Source organism: Tursiops truncatus, chromosome 20 (genome assembly GCF_011762595.2).
Source record: "Tursiops truncatus isolate mTurTru1 chromosome 20, mTurTru1.mat.Y, whole genome shotgun sequence".
NCBI classification, from domain to species: domain Eukaryota; kingdom Metazoa; phylum Chordata; class Mammalia; order Artiodactyla; family Delphinidae; genus Tursiops; species Tursiops truncatus.
Window position 1 is genome coordinate 45,676,521 of NC_047053.1, and position 25,355 is coordinate 45,701,875.

The following is a 25,355-nucleotide window of genomic DNA, read 5'->3' on the forward strand; positions in this document are numbered from 1 at the left end:
GAATGTCAATAAAGAGACAGACTATAATAGAGATCACAAAGAAATTCCGGAACTGAAAATAGAGTAACTGAAATGAAAAATTCAGCTGAGGAAGGAGAACAGCAAATCTGAGCAGGCAGAAGGAAGGACCAGAGAACCTGAAGACAGGGCAATCCAAACTATCCAGTCTGAGGAGCAGGAGAAAAGAGAGTAAAGAAAAATGAACAGTAAGTGTTAGACCCATCACCTCTGGAGCCTACTCCAGGACAAGACCACTGTCGCCTGCACGATCTCTCCCAGGCAGGAGACAGCACAGCTCCACGACCCACTGGCCACGCAAAAGGTCTGCAGAGAGGCTCAACTCATGCGGAGGGCACCACAGGCAAGAGGCGGCCAGCCACTCAAGTGAAGATCATGGGCCAACTCACCGTATGTGACATCTCAGTTTTTTGGCCACAGCTTGACACTTTTCATCTACAACAACAACCACCATGCACTCTCATTCTGGCTGCTTGTGGTCGGTGGACACTGCTGACATCGTGAGATACGACAGACACACACATGCCAGTGGGTCTCAGGCATGAAAAGCAGAGAGAGCGCTTTGGTCTCCTTCAAGTTAAACTGGAGTTGGCACCACACAGGCGGAGACTTCATCTTGACCCACCACACCCTCACATACCCACACACTCTCACACATCTATTTTCACAAATAAATGTGTAAGTCACTTAGGATGGAACAAGAGTAAATAAAAGCACAGTAGTACATCTCTGTGGCCTTGGGGTAGGCAATGACTTGTTAGATATGACACCAGGGGCACAAGCAACAAAAGACTGATAACCAGACTTAAAACTTACAACTTCAGTGCATCAAACAATACCATCGGAAAAGTGACAAGACAACCACAGAGGAGAGAAAATATCCACAAATCATACATCTGATAAAAGACATATCTGTAAAGAACTCATAACAATAAAAAGACAAATAATCCAATTTTTTAAATTAGCAAAGGACGTGAATAGACATTTTGCCAATGAACATATCCAAATGGCCAAGAAGCACATGAAAAGATGCTCAACACCATTAGTCAGCAGGGAGATGCGAATCAAAACCACAGTAAGATACCACTTTACACCCACTAGCATGGCTATCTTCAAAAACAAAAAAAAACAGAGAAAAACAAGTGTTGGAGAGGATGTGCGGAAACTGGAACCCTCATACGCAGCTGGAGGAATGTAAAGTGGTACAACCATTTTGGAAAAGGGTTCGCAGTTCCTCAAAAAGTTCAAGACAGATTTAGCATGTGATCCAGCAATTCCACTCATAGGTCTATACCCAAGAGAACTCAAATCACATGTCCACACAAAAACTTGTATGCAAATGTTCAGGGCAGCATTCTTCATAATCACCAAAGGTGAAAACCCAAATGTCCATCAACGATGACGGGATAAACAAATGTGTATCCATACAATGGAATATTATTCAGCCACAAAAAGGAATGAAGCACCACTGCTACGTGGTGCAGTAGGGATGAATGTTAAAAACACTACCCCAGGGCTTCCCTGGTGGCGCAGTGGTTGAGAGTCCGCCTGCCGATGCAGGGGACACGGGCTCGTGTCCCGGTGCGGGAGGATCCCACGTGCTGCGGAGCGGCTGGGCCCGTGGGCCGTGGCCGCTGAGCCTGCGCGACCAGAGCCTGTGCTCCACAACGGGAGAGGCCACAGCGGTGAGAGGCCCACGTACCGCAAAAAAAAAAACATTACACTAAGTGAAAGAGGTCAGACAAGGAAGACCACTACTGGAGATTCCATTTACATAAAGTGTCCAGAAAAGGCAAAGTTACAGAGACAGAAAAAGATCAGTGGTTGTCTAGGGCTGGTGGTGTTGAGGGAAAATGGGGAATGACTTTTCCTGAGTATAGGGTTTCTTTGAGGGAAAATGAGATTAGATTAAGATGGTGGTTGCACAGCTCTGTAAATATACTATAAACCACTGAACTGAACACTTTAAATGGGTGAACTTTATGGTATATAAATCATATCTCAGGGATTTCCCTGGCGGTGCAGTGGGTAAGACTCCGCACTCCCAATGCAGGGGGCCCGGGTTTGATCCCTGGTCAGGGAACTAGACCCCAAATGCGTGCTGCAACTAAGAGTTCGCATGCCACAACTGGGAGCCCACATGCCACAACTAACGAGCCCTGGAGCCGCAACTAACGAGCCCACGGGCTGCAACTAAGACCTAGCGCAACCAAATAAACAAATATTTTTTTAAAAATCGTATCTCAGTAAAGCTGCTACAAGAATAAGCAGAAAGAGCCCATAGAAACCAAGGGTCCTCTGCCCTGCTTGTGCTTCACAACGCCAAGCACACAGCCAGCACCTGCAATACCCCCACAACTCAGCTGCTGAGCTGCACTCTTCTTTGCACAGACGTCCTTGTTCCGTACAGAAGTCGCCCTCGGGGTACATGGCGTCTTTGGTGACACACTCCTGCACAGGGCCCTCTCCATCCTTCACAGGCATCCCTCCCTTCTGTCCACAGAGGCACAGCGGGCGGCTCCCAGGGACACCCACCACAGACAAGCGCTCCCATGCGGCCGGGCCCGAGAGCTGGCACGCACAGGCCTGGAGTTCGGTGGTCTATCTGCACCAGCCGCACTGTGCCCCTGCTCAGGCCCACTGCCGAGCTTCCTCCCTATCCCCTCACTGGCGTGAGCCTTGTTCCCAAAAACCATGATGTCACCCCAGGGGCTAAGCACAGTGGCAGTGCACACATTCTTAATGGGCAATAGCACCCTCACGAAGGTGAAACTGGTTCTGGGGGACAAGACAATCTCAGACATCACAACAGCTCGCGGCCCTCCAAATCCAGACCTACAGTGTACGTGTGCTATTAAACTTTCACAGCAGGGAGAAGAGGCATCAGGAATCAGAAAGGCCAACATAAGAAAGAAAGCTGAGAGCACAGGTCTGGAGGACTCTCTCCTGCAACACTCATGATGGTCAGGGAGGGCAGAGGCGTGGTATGTGCTGACAGCCGGCCACACTGGGGAGGGGGCCGGATGAAGCACCTCGACACGCATAAATGGTCTTGACCAGACAAAACTGAGCTTCATACTCACCGTCCGGGAGTCGGGAAGGGAGCAACAGGCCTCGTCTGCTCAGTTCCGCCAGCGCCAGACACCCGCCATGCCAGGCGTTGTCTGTCTCCTGGAAACTGAAAGCACAAAGAGCCTGAGACCCAGCACGATGCCCCCCACAGCCCAGAGTGAAAGTCCACCCCCAGGCCAAAAGCCTCACTAAAACCCTGAGTGAGTTTATAAAATATCAGTCAGTAACGAGATAAAGTACTCCAAATCAGCTGAAGATAACGGCCATGTTCAGGTCTCCGGAGAATGAGTAAAAATCCTGGGTCAGCCTCACACACCCCAGGAAGAGTAGCCCACACACGTGCCCACTGCACCTTTGGGCCAGAGCAGCTAGCTCTCTCAGCCGTTTAAGCAGTTGCGCCGCTCAAGAAACGCTGGGCTTACAACACAGTGACTACACCAAATGAAGGTTAGGAAAATGTTCACAGGAAGGGCAAGGAGACCCCCTTTTCATGGAGCCCCTGCTGGCTTGAATGATGAATATTGAGATTAGGAAGTTAGAATCAAACAGCATATACAGAACTTGTTTTGTACTGTTTGAAACAGACTTTCAATAAACAACTGAAAAGCCAGTCAACTCATAAGCAAAATTTCGTATTTAATAAAAAATTCCTGAAGTGGTTTGGAAGCTCTCATGTTTAAAGGTGCAGCTCTGGCATAATAACTAGCGATAATAACCCTTTCTTACATCAACAACTGCTTCTTACATCAATAACTGTTCTGAGAGTTTCCACGCCTGGCTGCCAAAATAAACATGGAAATATACTTCACCCAAAAAACCAGAGAAATTACAGGACTCTTTCCAATTCTGAATAAATTAATTTGATGGCAAAGAAATGTTTAGGAAAACCAAATAAATTGCATCACTGGCTGGCAACAAACGCACGAATACTCAGATAGGATAGAAGTTAGGCTTATCTTTTCACTCAAAATACACTTAGCGGTGTCTCCCACGTGCCAGGCCCTGCTCTGGGCTCTGCGGAGACACGCTGACCAAGACAGACACAAAAGCTGCCCTGGACCTCGCCAGCAACCAGTGACTCAATTCCAATTATAACTTTCTTAAGTTCCAGATGTTTATCAAATGTCTGTCCCAAAGACTATATGACCGTTGCCACAATTTAATATTGCACTTTGTGTACTTCAGGATTTCAGTTGGAGAGAAGTGCTTTCTGCTTTCCATAAAAGATTTAATAACATTTGGAAGAACCTGATAAAAGGTCAGCAGTACGATGACTCACTTATCACTAAAACAGTCGCCAGTCACGCCATCGTTTCTCAACTAAACGTGTGTGCGCTGTAGCTTGTCAACAGCTGTGGACAGTGCAGGACCTTGCGTCAGGCTGTAAAATGCCTGTGGCCCAAGGCGGCCGAGGAGGACCACGGTGTGCTGCCTGCACTGCTGCCTCTGCTCTGCCCACTCCAGGAGGACGTGGACCCTCTCCAAGGCCAACCTGCACAGCGGGGATGGACGCAGACGCTAGGACGCAGAGTACCGAGTACCGCCAGAGTGCCCAGTGCCTGAGGGCAAGCTCCTGTCCCAGAGCCAAGCCCCAGACAACCGTGGGAGGGCCTGGGGTCTCAGAGGAGTGGAGACAACAGCAAACAGAAGGGCCGAGACAGCAGGCTCAGGAGAGAGGGGCCAAGATGGGCTCAGGGCCACTGGCCTCCCATCGGCAAGGGCACCCAATGAGGACCATCTGGAAGAGCAGAGTGGGGCGGCGTGGAGGGCGTGGGATGAGCGAAGAAGACGTTCTTATCCTTCCACCCACCTCATACCCACTGTCCCTAGAAGGACATGGAGAAAGGGGGACGGTGCGTGCAGGGTGCAGAGCAGAGGAGGACACCCCATCACTTTCATCTCCTTCTGAACTTTTAACTGCAAACAGCACTAGAACTCAAGGAAAAGCCTGGGAAGGAGCCGTGAAGAGCATTTCCTGCTGAGAGGGGGCTGCTCCCGCGGCCACAGCAGCACCACCATGGCACACCCAGGACCCAGGCCGCAGGGCTGAGGCCCGTCTGCTGACTGGAGAAACCCGCGGGCTCAGTGCAGATGCCAGACACAGAGGACCCGGCAAGGCCTCCCGGGGCAGGCTGCTTGCACCCACCCTGGACTGGTGGGTCTGGGCACCATCTCTGGGATCCTGTCCTGAGGCCATCGAGGGGCTAACGCGTGGTTTTCTAAGTGGTGGGAGGGGTAGGGGAGTGCAGGTACTGAAGGGCACCTGCACATTCTGGGGCGGGACCTGGGAGGGGAGCACAGGGCCTGAGGAGGTCCTCTGGGGCTCAGTGGGAGGCCCCAGCCACATAATCTGGCCCAGAAACAGGGCAGGGAGCAAGGTAACAGTCCCAGGAGTCGGGTGTTCTTACATGTAAAGGAATTAATGTCCTATTTCTGACCCACTGCAGAAATGGCTGGCAGCTCACCACATACCCCAGGAGGACATAAAAGGAGGAAGGAGACCAGAGCGGCCTCTGTGCTGGGTCGCCAGCCGGCCCGGCCACCCTGCCAACCTCACACCCCAGCCCAGCTGGTACCTGCTTCTCCCGGCTGCGCTGACTCCTTTCTATGGCCTGTTCTGCAATCAGGAGTTTCACGCCCACTGTGTGAGGTCCTGTCCAGGGAAAGACTGCCTCCCCGAGGGCCCACTCAGGCCCCTTCACTCAATGTTGCATTGGGCTTCTGGCCTTGGGAATCTGGAGCAGTGAGACCATTTCTACCCTCCACAACCCAGACACAAAGATCAGAGGAATTCATTAAAACGACAAAATAAAGGCAAAGCAGCATTTGGAGATTAACTAGGACGAGTGAAACTGGACTAAGGTTGCAGGCCGAGAGCAAGGAACATACATCTGACCAGAGAAGCATGTTTTGGGAGAAAAGATGCTAGCATTCAGGGGAGACACGTTGGGGTGAAGGGCTCACAGCCCTTGAGGCAGAGGCACAGCGGCTAGAGAAGTAACAGGGTTTGAGAGCCGGACGGGAGGGGACCCAGGAGCGCATGGGAGGGGAGACTGCAGAAGGAGCAGCAGAAGGAAGGGCTGGACAAAGATGGCTTCAAATAGCCAGAGTGCTGTGCAGAAACACTCTAAGGAAGGAAAGAGGAAAGCGAAGCGCTTGAGGCAGACAGCCACCCCAGGGAAAGGGGCTGGGAGGAAAGGCCGGAGGCCCTGGCTCCTCCATCCTCCCAAACCCCCCGCGCCCCTGGCTGCCCTGAACCCACACCTCTTCACCCAGGACCAGTGGAGTGCCCATGTCGTCTCGTGCCCATCAGCAAGCCCCCGAAAAAGAACTCCAGGAAGACACTCTACAACAAGCCAGCAGAGTCATCGTGCAGACCCACGGTTCTACAGAGTCCCGCGAAGCAGCACGTGTCTCCTGCCACAAGAAGACACAGTGGCCACACATGCAACATTACTCTGAAACAGTAGTGTGAAACTGTTTCCGGCAGTCCTTAAACCTCACCAACCAGGCTCAGGGCCCAGGGCAGGAGAAGCCCGCGCCCCTGGGACCCCGTGGGCCAGCTTGGTGACCGAGGCCTGAGTGCCCATGAACACCAATAGCACAGCTCTCACACGCATGGGGGCACCAAGAAGAGAAGCAACCGGCTGACAAGGGTGGGACCACAAATGGGGGCCGAACACAACACCCATTCTCAAATCACCTGCTTCTGAAAGCAAGGGGCAAGCAGAGCAAGAGTCCTCGTGAGCAGCTGCACTAACGCGGCCCCCCCAGCCCACCTGAACTGCACTAACGCGGCCCCCCCCCAGCCCACCTGCGCTGCACTAACGCAGCCCCCCCCAGCCCACCTGCACTGCACTAACGCGGCCCCCCCCCTCAGCCCACCTGCGCTGCACTAACGCGGCCCCCCTCAGCCCACCTGCGCTGCTCGGGGCTCTGCCCTTTGCCCCTCGCCTGCAGGCCCCAGGCTCAAACTCCCACACCTGCCACCTGCACCTCCCGGCCCACACCTGCACCTCGGGCAGGCCGCGGGTCCCCAGGATCCCCTGAGAGGTGAGGACGGATGCAGCACAACCACTGGCACGTGTGGCTATGAGATTTAAATCTGATGAAATTAAATAAAATTTGGAATTCAGACCTCAGTCACACTAGCCTCTTTTAAGATCTCAACAGCCCCAGATCTAGAACAGGCCGTCATCACAGAAAACTCTCTTGGACAGAGCAGCCCTGGTTTCATTCCAATGAAAACAGGTTTCCTTGAAGGATACGTTTCTATGTGTGGACACGCGCAAAACTGACCTCCTTAAGGTTTTCAAATGTAACGGAGCCTCAGCTGACAAAAGAAATATATCAGGGTGGGATGAATTGGGAGATTAGGATTAACATATATACTAATATGTATAAAATAGACAACTAATGTATAGCACAAGGAGCTCCACTTCACTGTACAGTAGAAACTAACACAACATTGTAAAACAACCATACCCCAATTTTTTTTAAAAAAAGATGTATTAGGGGCACACGCGTGCACGCACACACACACACACACACACAAGAAATATATCAGAAATAACTAGAGTCCTCAAATTTAACTTCAAAAGGAAAAGAAATGGCTTCAGAGAATCTGATAACTAGCTCAACTGAAAGAAAACGTAGGAGGAAGTAAGGAAAGAAAAGCCACTGCTCTTACCCAGAAACACATCTACCCCTCTGATCTCCCCACATACCTGAAACAGTCCAGCACAGACCCGGCCACATCATCCGCCAGCTCTTTGGGAAGTCTTCCAGCCAACCTACCGATTCTGAAAAGCAGAAGCAACGTCGTCAGCATCAGCAGCCCGTCGAGGGCACACGCTACACTAGGAACATCCCGAGTAACTGTCCTTCTCTCCAGAGGATGGCAAAGAGGCTGATTCTGCTCCATAAAAGCCACCTGCCCCATCAGGGAGCCCATCACACTGACATACAGAGACAGGACAGGCATCTGGGGGACCAAGGCAAAGGGAGCCCACAGGGCAGGTGCACTTCTCAGACAGTCAACGGCTCCCAGCTCAGGCCACCAAGGTCCATCCCCTGCTGCATGCCAACCGGGCCGGCTTCCATCAAGTCACTGCCCAGGCTGGGTCCCGGCCAGCGGCGCCCCAGAAAGGCCCACCCTCCCAGCCCATCGTACTCCAAGCAGACAAGACTTTGGGCTCCGAGGTTGGCCAAAAGCCCCCATGTGAGCCTCCTCTCCCCGGCATTCGCTATGTGAGTGGATTGGCAAGGACACCCGTAACCTCTGTGGGGAGGGCCCACGGGCACCTTCACCCATTTTCCTTTTCTCCACAACATCTCCTTTGTACTCTGTCCCCTAACCCGCCCTGGCCCCACTGCGTGTGCTGGGGCGCCTGTGTTGGCTGTTCCCTCAGGCATAGCAGAGGGGGATGCCAGCCCCTCCTGGGGGCTCTGGAATCAAGTGAGGCCGTGCAGCATCTGCTCTCTACATGGGGGGCCGCCCCTGGCTGTGGAGGCAGGAGGTGGGGGTCGTGGCAGTGAGGACGTGAGGAGCAAGGAAAGGAACACCTGAAGGTAAAAAAGGCAAACGTGCTCATTCCAGCCAGAAGGGCAAGAACATGAAGAAGCCACTGACCAACCTCAGTGATTTTCTTGAAAATTAGAACAAAAAGCAGTAAATGTAAATTAGGAAAAAATCATTCTACCTTTTAAAACTCTGGGAGCTGTTTGCAGCCCTCCAATTCCACAGGAAGTACTGAATGATTAAGGAGACTCAGTAGACCTGCAGGCATCTGGGGCATAAGCTGTGAGCCCCCAGCCCAGCCCCCCGACCAAGTGCAGTCACCTACCCTTTGGCCGCAGACCACCGCACAATCGTGTCCTTGTCCTTCAGCCCAACCAGCAGCTGCTCTGGAAGAACACAGGAAGGCCGGTCTGTGAGCCCCACGGAACCACCCAGAGTTTTAGATGAGCTCTCAGTTCCCAGCTTTAAGGTAACCCACCCTGCACACCACTCAAAACAGTACCATAAAGGCAATTACATGAAGAATCTCAATTCTAATCACAATAAAAGGACATTTCCTTCTGTATGTCTTTAAGTCATCACTTAAGGGCAATTTCTGTCTTAGCTCCTAACAGTCACTGGGCAGAGAGCACCAGCGAGGAAGGCCAGAGGCCGATGAGGGAGGCTTCCCAGAGAAACCAGCTTCTGCCAGAGGCTGCAGAGAGCAGCTCTCCTAGGGACAGGGTCTGAGAAATGCTCAGCCTCTAGGAAAGGCCACACAGAGGGCTCCCAAGCAGTACAGGCCTTGCAAGCCGGTCAGTGGAAGCCCTGGTGGAGGGCACGTGGCAGCACAGGAAGCCTGATGCAGAGGCAGGACGGAGCCTGTGGAGGTGCACAGGTGCACTGCGGCCAGGGCGGTCTAGGGCCGCAACGGGGGGCGGGGAGACAGCAGATGCACACAGCCCCAGGCTCACCTCCCACCCTGCAAAGACCAGAGGTGGGGCCAGGTCCCCTGCAGGTCGAGATGAGGTGGCCCCCACTCACCTATCACGCTCTCCACCTCCTCGGGGACGTCGTCCTCTCCGTCGCTGTCAGGGGTCTCGGTCTGTATCCCTGGATCTCTAGGACTCTGGACACTCAGCTGCAGGCCCGCAACCAAGGAGCGGCAGCCACGCTGGTACCTGCAAGAAGCAAACAAACACACCTCAGACCTGCTGCGACAACTTGGAGCTAGAAGATCCTGATGACTGAACTCAACAATTCAGTGTCACTGTGAAAATTCCATGTACTTTACAGGTACAGGATGGACAGGAAGGAAACTGAGCAGTAACTGTCACCAGCATGGATTGTCAAGGAAGATGACAACCTCATCTGAGCCACAGAACATAGATTCACCTTCTAGATGACTCAGAAACCCTCACGTGTCGGAAAGCTTTCTTAGCAGAAAGGCAGGTGACAAAGCGTGACAACAAGAATGCACCCAACAGGGCTTCCCTGGTAGCACAGTGCTTAAGAACCCGCCTGCCAATGCAGGGGACACGGGTTCGAGCCCTGGTCCGGGAAGATCCCACATGCCGCGGAGCAACTAAGCCCATGAGCCACAACTACTGAGCCTGTGCTCTAGAGCCCATAAGCCACAACTACTGGAGCCTGCGCTCTAGAGCCCGTGAGCTACAACTACTAAAGCCTGTGTACCTAGAGCCTGTACTCCACAACAAGAGAAGCCACTGCAACGAGAAGCCCGCACACCGCAACGAAGAGCAGCCCCTGCTCGCCACAACTAGAGAAAGCTGGTACGCAGCAACGAAGACCCAACGCAGCCAAAAATAAATAAATAAAAATAAATTTAAAATTTTTTTAACTATTTTTTTAAAAAAAGAATGCACCCAACAGAAATGGCAGGGAGGGCACGTTTGAACCCACTGGCCTTGGCCTTATTTCCACAGGCTCTGCCTCCAGGTCCCACCTGAGCAGAGCCCCACCCCCTGTCTCCGGGCCAGATGCCTGCCTTCCACACCAGGGGCCACAGCTGGTCCATGCCAGCTCCCACAGATCCTGCCTCCTGAATGGCTCTCACCACTTCCTGCCACCCACACCCGCCTCCCCACCTGCTGAGGCCACCAGCATCATCTCCTGCAGCGCCATGAAGGGGCCAGCAGCACACGCCAGCTCAGCTGTCTGACTGCACAGCCCCTGAACCTCTGCCTGCCTCAGTTTCCCATCTGTAAAATGAGGCCCCACCCAGAGGGCTGTAACGAGGCCAGGTGGGAGGATGTGCACAAAGCACTCAGACCAGGCCCTGTGCAGAGAAAGGCCCAGGAACGCCTCCCCTCCTAGAAGCAGGACAGGCACGCTTGGGCCTGACTCTGGGGCAGCCCCATCTCAGGACAGGGCCTGGGGCATAAAAGGTGACCGGTCGAGTTACAGCATGATTACTGGGGGCCACAGCCTAAGGCCAAGTCCAGTTCCAGATAACTGGGGCTTCAGAGACAGAGCCAACTCAGACACTGTTTAGCTGTGGCCTTGAGGCCTCAGATTCCGTGAAACAAGGATGGTGTGGGCAGTTCCCAAGATGGAGGTTCAATCAACTGCCAATGGCCAGTGACTTAATCAACCATGACTATGCAATGAGGCCTCCAATAAAACCCAAAAGGAAGACTCCCCTGGAAGTCCAGTGGTTAAGACTCCGAGCTTCCACTGCAGGGGGCGCAAGTTTGACCCTTAGTGTGGGAACTAAAATCCCGCTTGCCACATGGCCGGACCAAAAAAAAAGGAGTGGGTTAGGACAGCTTCCAGGTTGGTGAACACAGGGAGAAGCAGGAAGGGTGGGGAACTCAGAGGGCATGGAAGCCTTATGCCCTCTCCCCAGGCCCTGCCCTCTGCATCTCTTCCACCTAGCCGTTCCTGAGTTATAGCCTTGTATAATAAACCAGTAATCTCAAATAAAATATTTCTCTGAGTTCTATGAGCCGCTCTAGCAAATTATCAAACCCTCCAACCTGTAGCCAGACTGTCAGAAACACAGGTGACAACCTCGACTTGCAATTGGGGTTGGCAGAGGGAGGAGAGGTGTTGAGGCGGGGGGGAGACAGTCTAGTGGGCTGAGCCCTTAACCGGTAGGATCTGGTGCTGTCTCCACAAAGACACAGTCAAAACTGAGTTACACAGTAGGACACCCAGCTGGTGTCCGACAACTGCCTGGTGTTGGTCTGGAAAAGAACACACATCAGAGTTGTTGTCAGAATCAGAGCAGCAACAGGTAACTGAACCAAGGAGAACGTCACCAGGCACCACAGGATTGTGGTCAAGATCATAAAGCTCCCGGCAAGAAGCAGGCACTGGGCAACGACTGTCGACACTGTTACTGTCCTCCAGTGAAGACACACGAGGACTCTACCTCACAGAAAAAGTTCTCGATATCGTCCAGCAACCAGGGACCAGACAGGCTGCCACTGGACTTTCCCTCCTGACTTAACCACAAATCTAGACAAAGTGTATATACCAACCGCTGGCAGGCACAAGATGACAACCAAGGCATGGCTACAATCCCTCAGAGCAGGGAAGCCCCCAGGTGCACCCAACTTCCCCTCTGCTTCCTCCCAAAGGCACTTTCTAAACCACGGCACAGGAAAGTACAGCCCGAGCATAGCCGCCGTCCTGCTGGGCAGAAAAAAGAAATCTTGACTAGTGAGATGGCTACTAAGTGGGGATTGACGCTGAAGGAAGGGGAGCTGAAACAGCATCCCAAATTCTCCCTGGATCCTCAGGCAGCTGTGAGGCGTGTGAGACACAGATGCGCCATCAGAGAGCAGCTGGGAGGCCAAGAGAGCCAAACAGAGTCCAGAGGGCAAGTAACTCTGGGCAGTCACTGAAGTGTGGGTCCAGCAGGAAGGACTGAAAGGCCACGCATGAGACATGAGCGGCTGCTGCAGGAGCAAGGGCCACACCCCAGCAGGGGGAACTGAGAAGGCCTGCGCCCCAGACAGCAGGAGGGGCAGTGCGGCCAGTTACCTGCCTGTCACTAAGGGGAAGGCAACCAAAAAGGGAATGAATCTAAAAGATAAAAAGGGGCTTACCTGGTGGCGCAGTGGTTGAGAGTCCGCCTGCCAATGCAGGGGACACGGGTTCGTGCCCCGATCCCGGAAGATCCCACATGCCGCGGAGCGGCTAGGCCCGTGAGCCATGGCCACTGAGCCTGTGCGTCTGGAGCCTGTGCTCCGCAACGGGGGAGGCCACAACAGTGAGAGGCCCGCGTACCGCAAAAAAAAAATAAAAAGAAAAAAAGTAAAAAGAAAATGTATCCGAGGGGATAAAATGAAAAAAAGACGGAAGAGAGAGAAAACAAAGAGCAAGACGGAGACTGAACCCACCACATTAATGATCACACTCAGTGTACAGAGAGATACAGACTGAACAAAGTAACTGGGGTGCTAAATTACTCTCCTTCCCACATAAATGCTTGGAGTACTTGTGATAGTTCATTTTAACGTGTCCAGTTGACCGGGTCACAGTGCCGAGATATTTGCTCAAACATTATTCTGGTTGTGTCTGTGACCGTGATTGTGGGTGAAATTAACATTTAAGCTGTGGGCTTAGTAAAGCAGGTTGCTCTCCCCAGTGTGGTGGGCCTTGCCCAATCCACTGAAGGCCTGAGGATCACAGACAGGCTCCCTCTCCCCCAGTGAGAGGGATACTTCCTGCCTTCAGACTCAAGTTGAAACATCAGCTCCTCCTGGCCTCCAAGCCTGCCAGATGTGGGGACTTGCCAGCTCCACAAGCATAAGCCAATTCCTTATGATAAGTCTCTTTACACGCACACACCAATTGGTTCTGTTTCTCAGGGGAGCCCTAATACAGCACAGAATGTTAATTTTCCACAGCATCTGCAAAGTAACCACTAACATTTAGTCTCATAAACAACTTACAGAACAAGCTGTATACAGAACACCTAAAAGGTATTTCAGTAAAACATCACTAAAACATAACACACTTCTCTGGAATTTCCTATAATTGGAGGCAAACTTAATCAAATAATTCCTCCCAAACCACACAAATGAATACGTGAAATAAAACTGAAGACTGCTAAAATGCAGTACCACCCCCAGCACAGCAAACAGTCTGTTTCCGGGGGAGCCACTACTTCAAAAGAACCCTTAAGACATCGTTTCCATCCACAGGCAGAGACAGCTCTCCTTTCTGAGTAAACCTCGAGGAAGGAGCCCATGACCCAGACTGAGGTGACCAGAATGGAGCCTTCCCTACGGTGCGACCCGCCAGTGAGGCTGCCCTACACTTGAATGACAAGCACTCTCAGTGAGTGCGAAACAAGCCTTCCTTGTCATCAGTTCCACTTCAAGATTCTACCTGGAAGATGTGGGGTCAGAAAATAACCGAAAGAAAAGGTGTTCCTTTCAAAATCAGAAACACTGCTGAGACTGGGGAAAAAATGAAAGCAGGAGGACACGTCAATCAGCCCGCTGTGTCCAGCCACCTGAAACACCTAGCCCCGCGCCAGCCTCCCGACACACCCTGGTCGCGTGGTTACCACTCAGTCCACTCACCTCCACTTGGCCACCTGGGGCTTCAGGAAGGTCAGGCCCAGCCGCTGCACAAGCTTCACCCCAAGCTTCCGGAGCAGGGTCTGGTTGCTGTCGGGGAGCCTGCAGTTGTCCAGGCACTGGAGAACGGTGGCAGCTGTGAACACAGCACATCTCGCTCAGTTTGGTGGGAAGGTTTTGTGTCATCTCCCAAACCCACCAACCCCACCTGACATGCACAACACCAAAACCAGACACTTCCACAGGCCCCCCCGACCCCAGTCAGTGTGAAGGCCTACATCTACGCTGGACCCCTTGAGCTCTGCTTCATAAAGACCCTTTCACCCCATGTCATTTACTAAGTGCAGCTGGAGTCGGACCTGCCCAACCCTCTCACTGTGAACCACGGATCTGGAGATGGAACGCAGAGGAACCCAGGGAGGGAACAGTGTCCTGGGCAGAGACAGCGGGCACGTGCCTGGAGGGTGGAGCACATGCAGGCCATGAGGACCATGCAGACAGGCTTAAGCATGAGGCTGCAAGAACAGAGAGGGGTCTCTACAAGCAGGGAAACTGTGTGATCGGGCCCCCTTGCAGTCAAGGCTATTTGGGGCAATGAGGCGGGCATCGGGGGAAGCGGAGGCCAGGAGAGCACGCAGGACCATGTTTCGTGTGAGACAAGGAGGGGGCGTTCAAGACAAGTTGAAATGGCATCTGGGTAACTTCCCAAAAGACCCAAACGGCGCACAGTGACCAGCGTAGGTATAACTGACAGTAACTCAAGATGGACCTGGGATCTGTGTGTGCGAGTCCATCAAGGACAACGTGTGACGATGCTGAATGGCGACTGCTCATGTTCTCATGTGTGACAATGACATCAAGGTTATGTTTCCAAAAAGAGTCAACAGATGCCAGTGGAATGATAGGGTGTCTAGGTGGTGGGTGAGGGGGAGCATGGATGAAACAGGAGTGCCCATGAATTAAAAACCTGAAGCTTGTGATAGAAATATGAGAGGTCACTATACCAATCAGTCTTCCTGTATGTGTATGAAATGTTCCATGATGAAAACTTCAAGAAATAGACTCTACTACCTAAATCTGATTCATACATCTTCTAAAACATGGACTAAGAAATTTCTCTTGTTCCAGGGAGTAAGCCTTCCTGCAGCGAAAATCACTATACTGATTTTCATAAGTTGAGGTTCAATCTAAAATTAAGAGAATGAGGCAAAAAGGGCAAATGATGTAGCCATGGTGCTGGGAAGAATGCAGTTGGGCCCCCAGGAAGCGAGCCAGAAACCTCAGGGCTTCATCTACATCCCAAGGCCCCCAGGATCAAGACCAGACAGTCAGGGCATCAGGAACCCAGACCTCCTCCCTAAGAGGCCTGAGACCTAACAGTCAGATTATTAACACATACGTACATACACACACACACACACAAAGAAGACCGAAAAAAAAGACCTATGACAGTATCCAAATATAGCAAGTCACAGATTTTTGTGCCTGTGAATAAACTGTTAAAGAGACACATTTGATCATAATTCAGGCAAACTCATGTCACAAACACACCCTCACTTACAAATAAACCTTACCGTAGGGTAAACAGTCTTCACGTTTTCCATGCTTAAATATTTGTGCCTTAAAAAAAAGAAAAAAAATTCTGTTAGAATTTGCAAATACATTTACAAATTTAAAACATCAATTATCAAAACAATTCATCACATCTTCCAGGATTTTTATTCTAGACACTCGCCAGGAAATAACAAGAGAAGAGTTTCTGTACATGACAAAGAAAGGAATTACAAGAGACTAGAGAGGAAATCTTCCAAAGGGGCAACGTAAACCAGAGATGCAGCGGTGAGGCCCTGCTCACTGACACACGCCCGCGTTGAAGTTAAGGGTGCTGGCCTGTAAGGAGAGTAAGGAATCGTACCGGGTTTCCATGACTAGCGTGTACCTGAAGGTACCAAAGGATAAGAGTTACAGGTCGAATTATCCGACACAAAGGTAAGGCACCCACGTACTCATCCTCGTTCTGAGCCAGCAAAGGAGAAAGGGCCCCTCCTGCTTCTCACACACGTGGGGCCGGCAGGCTGTCAAAACCTCAAATACCCGGAGTCCTCAACCTGAAATTTTACCCTCCACTTTCAACTCTGCAAGACTTGGGTATCCAAGCCCTTAAACGAAGAACCCTAAAGCTAAGCAACTCTAAGAAAACAGCTAAGGAACTTCTTCTCCTTCAAGAATTACTATTTGGGGCTTCCCTGGTGGCGCAGCGGTTGGGAGTCCGCCTGCCGATGCAGGGGACACGGGTTTGTGCCCCGGTCCGGGAAGATCCCACATGCCGCGGAGCGGCTGGGCCCGTGAGCCATGGCCGCTGAGCCTGCGCGTCCGGAGCCTGTGCTGCACAACGGGAGAGGCCACGGCAGTGAGAGGCCCGCGTACCGCCAAAAAAAAAAAAAATTACTATTTAACTGGCAAGGTGAGACCACTTCTGTCTTAGACCATCTGAAGGTACGTGGGCCCAACCGCACTGGACCCCGTCCCCCGACACCAGGTCCTGCTGGTGAGGGAGCTGCTCAGCCAAGGTGAAGAGAGTGAACACCATCCCAGACACTTAGTCAGTGGTGTTTCACATGGAGACCAACCACTCCGGGGCCCTGGACACTCTGAGGCAGGCTCACAGGAGAACAAGACACAGGGCTCAGACCCACAGGCCCAGGACATCCCAACACTCAAAGCACCATGGAACCTTCCAGCCAGTGGCCCATGGCTCCACCGCCTCTCCCAGCACACGTGATAAGTGCCTCACCTCACCAGCCCTGCTCTGGCCCTCTGCTGCAAAAGCCCCTTGGCAGAAGTCATGCTCTCCTTCGTGCTTTCTGCCCTTCCTCTCCCCGCAACAACTCAACCCCAAAACCATGAGCCAGCCATCAGATTAGGAAGTTCAGGACATTTCATTCCCCCACAACTTTCCATGACCCACACTACAAGTGGAGAAGGACCCCCGGACGTTCACGGGCCACATCTGAAATATCCCCATTTCATGACTGGTAAACCACTCCCAAAACACTTGAAATGTTTGTCTTTACAATCTGGGTTTATGAGGAGGGGGAAAGTCACCTGCATCCCCTAGCTTCTTCCTGGTGAACTTTTTTTTTTTTTTTAATTTATTTTATTTTTGTCTGCACTGGGTCTTCGTTGCTGTGCGCGGGCTTTCTCTGGTTGCGGCGAGTGGGGGCTACTCTTCGTTGTGGTGTGCAGGCTTCTCGTTGTGGTGGCTTCTCTTGTTGTGGAGCACGGGCTCTAAGCGTGCAGGTTCAGTTGTTGTGGCACGTGGGCTCAGTAGTTGTGGCTCAGGGGCTCTAGAGCGCAGCCTCAGTAGTTGTGGCACACGGGCTTAGCTGCTCTGCGGCATGTGGGATCTTCCCGGACCAGAGATCGAACCCATGTCCCCTGCATTGGCAGGCGGATTCTTAACCACTGTGCCACCAGGGAAGCCCCCTGGTGAACTTTTAAAGGAGTCAGGGAGGTGGCTTGGTGGAAAGGAAGGAGGAAACCATCCTGCAGCCAGATGAGTCTGAGCAGGACGTGTGAGCCCCAGGGTGAGCCACCCACAGCCCTGGGCACAACGCCCGCCACCCTCCTCCTGCAGCAGAGGCCACGAGAGCAACCCCATCTACTACGCTGGCCATCAGCCTCCTGCCCCGACTGCCACAACAGGACCAGTAGACTGGCTCAGAAGGACAGACACCCAAGCTGGTGGCCGTGGAGCTGGTCTGGGACCAGGAGTAAGGAAAGGGCGGGCCGCACCATGCAGCCCACTGCCGTCCGTCACCTGCCTCGATCCCTCCAGCTCCGCTGCAGCCTCCATGCAGGCCACTGCCGTCCCTCACCTGCCACGCATCCTTCCAGCTCCGCCGCGGCCTCCCCCAGGAGCTAGGCCAGGCCTCCATACAGGACTCAGACAGTCCAGACCCCAGCAGTAAAGCTTACAGAACAGACCACTGTGGTTAGATATCTCTAACTTTAAAAAAACTAAATGTCAGGGTTCACATAAACAACCTGGATGCAACGGTCTCAGCTCCAAACTGCCTCACATACAAACCAGGACAGAGAACCTGGCCGAGGATGGGGCTTCACCGAGGGTCCAGCTCCTCCTCCAAGCAGGAGGCCCAGCCTGCAGGGCTGAGGGGGCGTCTCAGGGCTGGCCCAGCCCAGATCGCAGCGCCAGCGTGCCCTGCGGACACATACCACCTCCCCTCTGTTTTCGGGGCACAAAGCCATCCACACGGCCAGTGCCACTGCACACAAAGACAACCGGTGCCACAAGGAAACAGCTGACAATACGACAAGCACACAAGTTATAAAAACCACTCAGGTCTCAATCAACTTTCAAAGTTATAGTAATTATACGCTTAAAAACACAAATAAATGTCTTGGTATAAAAATAACTAACATAAATTTTGCCAAATTTTCTAAAACTGTGAAGCACACTCTAGTACGCCAACAGCTCTATGGTAGAAAATACCACCAGGAAGACTTACCGTCTCAGCTACTGAAGCACCAGAATCACTGCTGTCCTTTCTGAACCCTGCCCACCCCAAGCTCCGCGCTGAGTCCGGGCAGCAAGAGGGGAGGCCTTGCCACACCCAGCTGCATGGCGGGCAGACACGGCCAGATTAACAGACATGAATGCACAGTTAAGCATCACTGAACTCAAAGTACCCACTCTGTGTTCTCTTCCAGTGGATACTACAATCAGAATTACTATCATGTGGGAGACAACAACACTTTTTGTTTTAAAAAGAAGTCCTCAAAATGGCATGCTGATTATGTAGAATACACACTGAAGTATTTACAGGCAGTGGAGTGATTTAATTTAAAACAGTTCAACAACACAAGTGTGTGGTTGTATATTTTATTTTAATATACACACATGTGTGCACATGTGCACACACACACACGTATACATAAAAATAAAGGCAGGGATTCAAGGACTTCACAAAAGAGCCTAAAGAAACTAAAAGGATAACAAAGGGATTTTATAAACAACTTTACAACAACAAATTAGACGGGACTTCCCTCGTGGCGCAGTGGTTAAGAATCTGCCTGCCAACGCAGGGGACACGGGTTTGAGCCCTGGTCCAGGAAGATCCCACATGCCGCAGAGCAACTAAGCCCGTGTGCCACAACTACTGAGCCTGCCCTCTAGAGCCCACAAGCCACAACTACTGAGCCCTCATGCCACAACTACTGAAGCCCGAGCGCCCTAGAGTCCATGCTCCAAAACAAGAGAAGCCACCACAATGAGAAGCCCGCACACCGCAATGTAAGAGTAGTCCCTGCTCGCCGCAACTAGAGAAAGCCCGCGCGCAGCAACGAGACCCAATGCAGCCAAAAATAAATAAATATATATATATTTATTTAAAAAAAAAAAATTAGACAACCCAAAGGAAGTGGACAAATTCCAAGACAAATTCCAAATAAGCAAAAATGGCTTAAGAAATAGAAAATCTGAATAGACTTGGATCATGTAAAGAAATTTAAATTAGTACTTTAGAATCTTTCCATAAAGAAACCCCCAGGCCCACATGGCTTCACTAATGAATTCTAGCAAACATTTAAGGAAAAAATACATCCTACATAAACTTCAAGAAAACAGAGGAGGAACAGTTCCCGGTCCTCGCCTGATACAAAAGCCACAGACATCATAGGAAAACCGCAGATCAATGTCCCTCATGAACAAACATATAGAAATCCTTAGGACTTCCCTGGTGGAGCAGTGGTTAAGACTCCACACTACCAAGGCAGGGGGCCTGGGTTCGATCCCTGGTCAAGGAACTAGATCCCACATGCATGCTGCAACTAAGAGTTTGCATGCCACAACTAAGGAGCCGGCGAGCCGCAACTAAGACCTGAAGCAACCAAATAAAATAAATTAATTAATTAATTAAAATAATTTCTTTTTTATATCCTTAACAAAATACTAGCAAAATGAATCCAGGAACATATTAAATGGATTTTACTCCATGACCAAATGGGATTTATTCCCCATTTGCAAGGAATGCAAGGCTGGTTTAACATTCAAAAATTGATTTATATAATACATCGTATTAGCAGAACAGAGAACAAAAACATACAATTAGCTCAGTAAAAGCAAAAAAAGCACCTGACAAAATCCAACATCCATTCATGATGAAAGTTCCCCATCAACTACAAATAGAAGGGAACTTCCTCAACATGATAAAGAGCATCTATGAAAACCCACAGCTGGTATCATACTTAATGGTAAAAGACTGAACGCTTTCCCCTAAATAAATAGCAAGAAATCGCAACAAATTTTCGATTGAGTGGTGAGAAAGTGCTCCACACTAGAAGTGGGGCTACAAGAGGAGGATCCAGCTTGTCCCAGATGACCCTGAGGGGCTCCACAGAGTCAGCAAAAACACAGAGCAGAATCTTCCAGAAGGGTGGAAGGGAGTCTAAGCAATCAACAATATTAAGACCATATTAAGGGCTAGTGAAGAACAGAAAAAGATAAGCAAAATACAAGAAAATCAAAACTGTACAAGTTGTGGTCCACATGTGAAAGAAACAAAAACAAGACAGGATTCTGATCAACGGGAATGTTAGAAAGTAGACTCCATCTGACATTAATCCCAGGCACAACGCTCCTTCATAAGGACCCTGGGACTGCAGAGCAGAAAACGAACCCCTGTCATGAATGTTATTGACTGTAAAAGTTACAAACCAATGATTCTAAGCCCAAGACTTAAAGAAGGATACAGAACGGAAGGGAAATGCTGCCAACTCGTATCATGTACAAGTGAATACACATAGGCACTGGCTGAGAAGAAGCAACGGGCGAGGCAGGCAGCAGGGGAGGAAAAGCACCATGACATCCTCTTACAAAGAGGGGTGGGGTCAGGAGACCCTGTGGAGAGGGGATGGCAGAGGAAACAGGTCCAGAGCACCTAAAAACAGTGACATTGTCAACAAAGCTGGGAGATAGCAGGAGGGGCATCAGCAAGCCAGCAGATGGGCTGGAGCACATTGTGCAGGAGGAAGGGGCAGCAATCACCCTCAGCACAAAGCAGCTGTCTCCGGGAGAAGGGGCTGTGCTGACAAGAGCAGACAAGGGCTGATGTATTGTCATCACCAAGCCTCTGGACTGCTTAATCTCTTCACCAAGTGTAGAATAAAAATGATTTTTCAAAGAAGAAGGAGCTCTTTCTACACTACCCACTGACTGTGCTGAGGATTCTCCACGAATGTCACACAGAGAAGCATCCAGACCCCTGACCACCTGTGTGACGGGGCAGGAAGGCACCCTCTCTGAATCTCAGTTTCCTCAGTAAACGACAGGCGGCAGTGATGGTACCAGTTCGCTGAGCCACTCAGAGAATAAAATGCAAATGAACATAAAACGCGTTATATTAACCAATGATATCTGAATTGTCTCCTACCTGGTAAATACAGAAATATTCCTTTCGTTTGTCCAAAAACTATTTTCTTTTAAGAACTCTTCCCTAGGTTTCATTTACAAAATTTAAAGTTAACTTACTCCATGTAAATTCAAATGCATCCAGTTTAATATATTTTAGACACAAGTCATCCATTTTCAGAACAATTACTCCTGAGCAGAAACACTTGGTTCCTTCCATGTGAGGACTTGGAATCTGGGAGGGCGCCAAAAGCACCAAAATACCCACTTACCGTCTGCAGACCAGTGGTGTGATGGGGTCCACACAACGTGCGATGAGATGCCTAATAGTGCCGGGGGGCGGGGGGGGCGTCAAAAACAAACCTCACCGAGAAGCTTCCCTTCAGCAGCTCTCAGCGCAGGGACAAGGTCTACCGATGGGCACCCCATGCAGGCGGGCCGCGGGTACACTGTTCTACTGGAGCATCGGGTCAGATGGGCACCTTGGCCAGTTCACCCCCCTCACTCCTGGCAGCTTTGTTATGAATAGAGCAGAGCCTCCTTTTACTCTCAAATACATAGTGTGGATAAAAATCGTACGGTCACCCTTTGTGGCAAGTTCTCTGACCTCCTCCCCTCCACAGCCGGGGTCTCTGGGGTCATTGCCTCCCTCCCTGGGGCCAGGGGTCTTCCAGCTGCTTCAACCAACAGAGCCAGGCAGAAGCAACACTGTGACTGCCAAGCCCAGGATCCTCTGCCTGGGACACTCTCCCTGGAAACCCAGTAGCCACATGCAGAGGTGCCACGCAGGAGCCACAGTCCACAGGCCCAGCTGAGCCTAACCCTTCTAGTCACCCACACAGTGCGGGCTTCTCAGGCAAGGCCCTTGGCAGCACGAGGCAGAGACAAGTGCCCCCCCAGCCCATGCCCTGGCCTGTCAGGACCCACAGAATCCACACACAACAGCTGCTGTGCAGAGCCACAGGCTTAGGGGGTGGCTTGTCCACGACAGACACAGCTCCCTCCTTAGGATCCGTGTGAGGGACTGAAATCTCACCCTGCAGGCACCACCCTGGCAGCAGTGTGCGGGACACATGGGGAGGCCACTCTCAACGTCCGGGAAGCTGAGGTGGGGCGCCTAGACCAGGGCAGACGGTCTGCAGGGGGAGGGAGGCTGGACAGGCAACGGCAGGAAACAGAACTGACAGCACCTGGTGACCACTTAAACGCTCTTTGGTCTCATTCACTGATAAATAATAAGAATTTAAAATACGAGGAAAGGCCCCAAATGCTCTCACACATGAACATCCTTCATTTGCCAAATTCCTTACAAAGTCTAAGTAAGAGAAAAGAACAAGTAGTGAAGACTTCCCAGGACAACTGTCACTGACACAGCCCGCCACTGGGCATGGGCAGATGGTGACAGTCCCCCATGGTCCCCACCCCACAGAGGGGACCAGCCCCAAGGCCAGGCTGCAGGCCACTGTCTGGACCAAAGGGGACCCAATACCCCATCTTTTATGGGTTCAAGGTGGGTTCTTTTTTTTTTATGGTACGCGGGCCTCTCACTGTTGTGGCCTCTCCTGTTGCGAAGCACAGGCTCCGGACGCGCAGGCTCAGCCGCCATGGCTCAAGGGCCTAGCCGCTCCGCAGCATGTGGGGTCTTCCCGGACCAGGGTACGAACCCGTGTCCCCTGCATCGGCAGGCGGACTCTCAACCACTGCGCCACCAGGGAAGCCCAAGGTGGGTTCTTTTTATCCCTACACTTTTCCTGACCTTGAAGCCCACAGGATTTCCCAGGGGTGGGGGTGCTCTGTATGCACAAAGGCAAAGGTCACAGGAGTTACAGACTCTCCCATGAACAGACTCAGAATGGCTAAAGGGATGAAAAGGAACAAAAATCACAGAGGGCCAGGGCTTTGATTTTGTTTCTTAGTCTATTTTTCCACGTAAAGTAGGGCCATCTTCACTGCCCTTCCCTCCTGAGAGCACACGGTCCAACCCGGCATGTGCAGAGAACAGTGACCCCCAGCAACGGGAGGAAGTGGCCAACAGAAATGCTCTCATCTTCAGATGGTCAGGAGGATCCATCAGCCGGGCCACTAAATGGGGAGTGTACCCCATTTTTCATGGAAGCATAAAACATGAGCCAACTGAAAACCACCAGCTGGAAGCACACACTCCATACAAGCCCTCACACCACAGAGAGACGAGACCACACAGCACACCCATCTGAGGAGAGATGACCGCCAGGTCTGCTCCTGTTGTTCTAGAAACCAGCACAGCATAAAGTGCAAACAAACGCATTTCCCAGTAATCACTCTAAACCACCACACCTTCCGATCACTACCCACCCAAGCCAGCTCTTCTGCACCATGCAACCAGCTTCCCTCCCCAGGGCATGTTCTCCAGCCATAAATCACAGGCTGTCGGCTGTTGAGAGCAAGTCCGCCCGGCTGCCAAGCAGGAGATGCTGGTCTGAGGCCCCTGAAGGCACCACTGAGTCAAGGGCAAGAAAAGCAGCTCCACCCTAGGCCCTGGGAGAAAGGGGCCCACACCACACGGCTCAGGGGTGCCACTTACTACTAGCACCCAAGAATTACCCTGTGAGTTGATGAGCACTGGCACTGAGGGGCACCTCACTGCATGATGGCCCCATTCCCAGTCCCTCAGAAAGACGTGACATCACAAACGCACCAACCAGCAGACAGGATGGGGCTCAGGCAGGACAAGCTCCCCCATTCTGTGCTCCTGAGTCCTGTCCCAGAGCAACAGAGGGGACCACGCCCCAGTATCACAGCTCTTCCTGGATGTGCACACACGAAGGGGACAAAACGTAAACAGAAAGGACCATGAGCACTGACACAACAGTTTCAGGCTGGACGCCACTCCAGAGCTTGACTGATGGTCCCTGCTGGAGCCACAGAGCCGAGCCAGGACCAAACCTTCCATGCAAGGCAACAAAGCCCAACAGCTTGGCGCCCTCTGAGTAACACCCAAGGGCGCTATACAGACGAATTCTCTTAACTCACGCTCCAGGCCCCCCTTCCCTGCAGGTCAGAAGAGAAGAACCCCACCACGTGCACCACCCTCCACCCCGACACACACACACACATACACACACACACACACACACACACACACACACACACACACGACTACTGGCTTGCAAAAATAAAAGGGAGGGGGAGGGCCACCACCACCCCAAGAAATGACAGTAACCTGAAACTGTACAGGGGATCACTAAGAAATACAGGAGGACAACTGGCCTGAAGGCCATGCCCACCAGACTGTGCTCAGGACCAGGCCTGAGGGAGGGGAGGGGCAAGCCAGCCCAACCAGAGGCACTTCCCACCCCAAGAAGAAGCAAGACATCTGTTCTCTCGAGAGGGTGCCTGGTTTACTTCCTCAGGATTGCATACACTAAGGGGAAAACAAAAAACTTCCAAATGTGGAAAAATTTTAGTTGTTGAAATTGAGTTTTCAATGGCTAGGATAACAGCTGATTATTATCAGCTAGGACCCAGAATGAAAAAATACAATTCTGATAAAATGCACTTATATCAAGTAAACTATAAAGGATTTTAAGTACACAAATATGTAAATAAAAATTAACTTCAAAAAGAAATGTTTAAATGATCAAAATAATCACATTAGTTTTATCTTCCCATTATGTGTTAAATCTTTTCCTAACCTAACAGTGAAATCCCAATCATAAACACACACCTTCACAGGAGGGGAGACGGCCCGGCCCGCCCCGCCCCGCCCCAGTCACTGACTGCAGCTTCCTGCGTCCTG

General features: G+C 51.5%; 1 protein-coding gene across 5 annotated transcripts in view; it reads right to left on the bottom strand.

The window, feature by feature from the left end:
* Nucleotides 1–25,355, bottom strand: part of TBCD (tubulin folding cofactor D) — a 173,797-nt gene that overhangs the window by 115,299 nt on the left and 33,143 nt on the right. For 4 of the 5 annotated variants that reach the window (XM_073798103.1, XM_033847160.2, XM_073798105.1 and 1 more), the window contains exons 8-13: nt 15,723–15,768; nt 14,152–14,284; nt 9,635–9,771; nt 8,937–8,997; nt 7,818–7,892; nt 3,102–3,196 (exon numbers count right to left, since the gene is read on the bottom strand). In XM_073798103.1, coding sequence (XP_073654204.1) covers nt 3,102–3,196; nt 7,818–7,892; nt 8,937–8,997; nt 9,635–9,771; nt 14,152–14,284; nt 15,723–15,768 — 547 coding nt within the window. Of the gene's footprint in view, nt 1–3,101; nt 3,197–7,817; nt 7,893–8,936; nt 8,998–9,634; nt 9,772–14,151; nt 14,285–15,722; nt 15,769–17,253; nt 17,275–25,355 lie in introns of those variants that run through there. The other variant, XM_073798106.1, reaches the window with a different exon arrangement.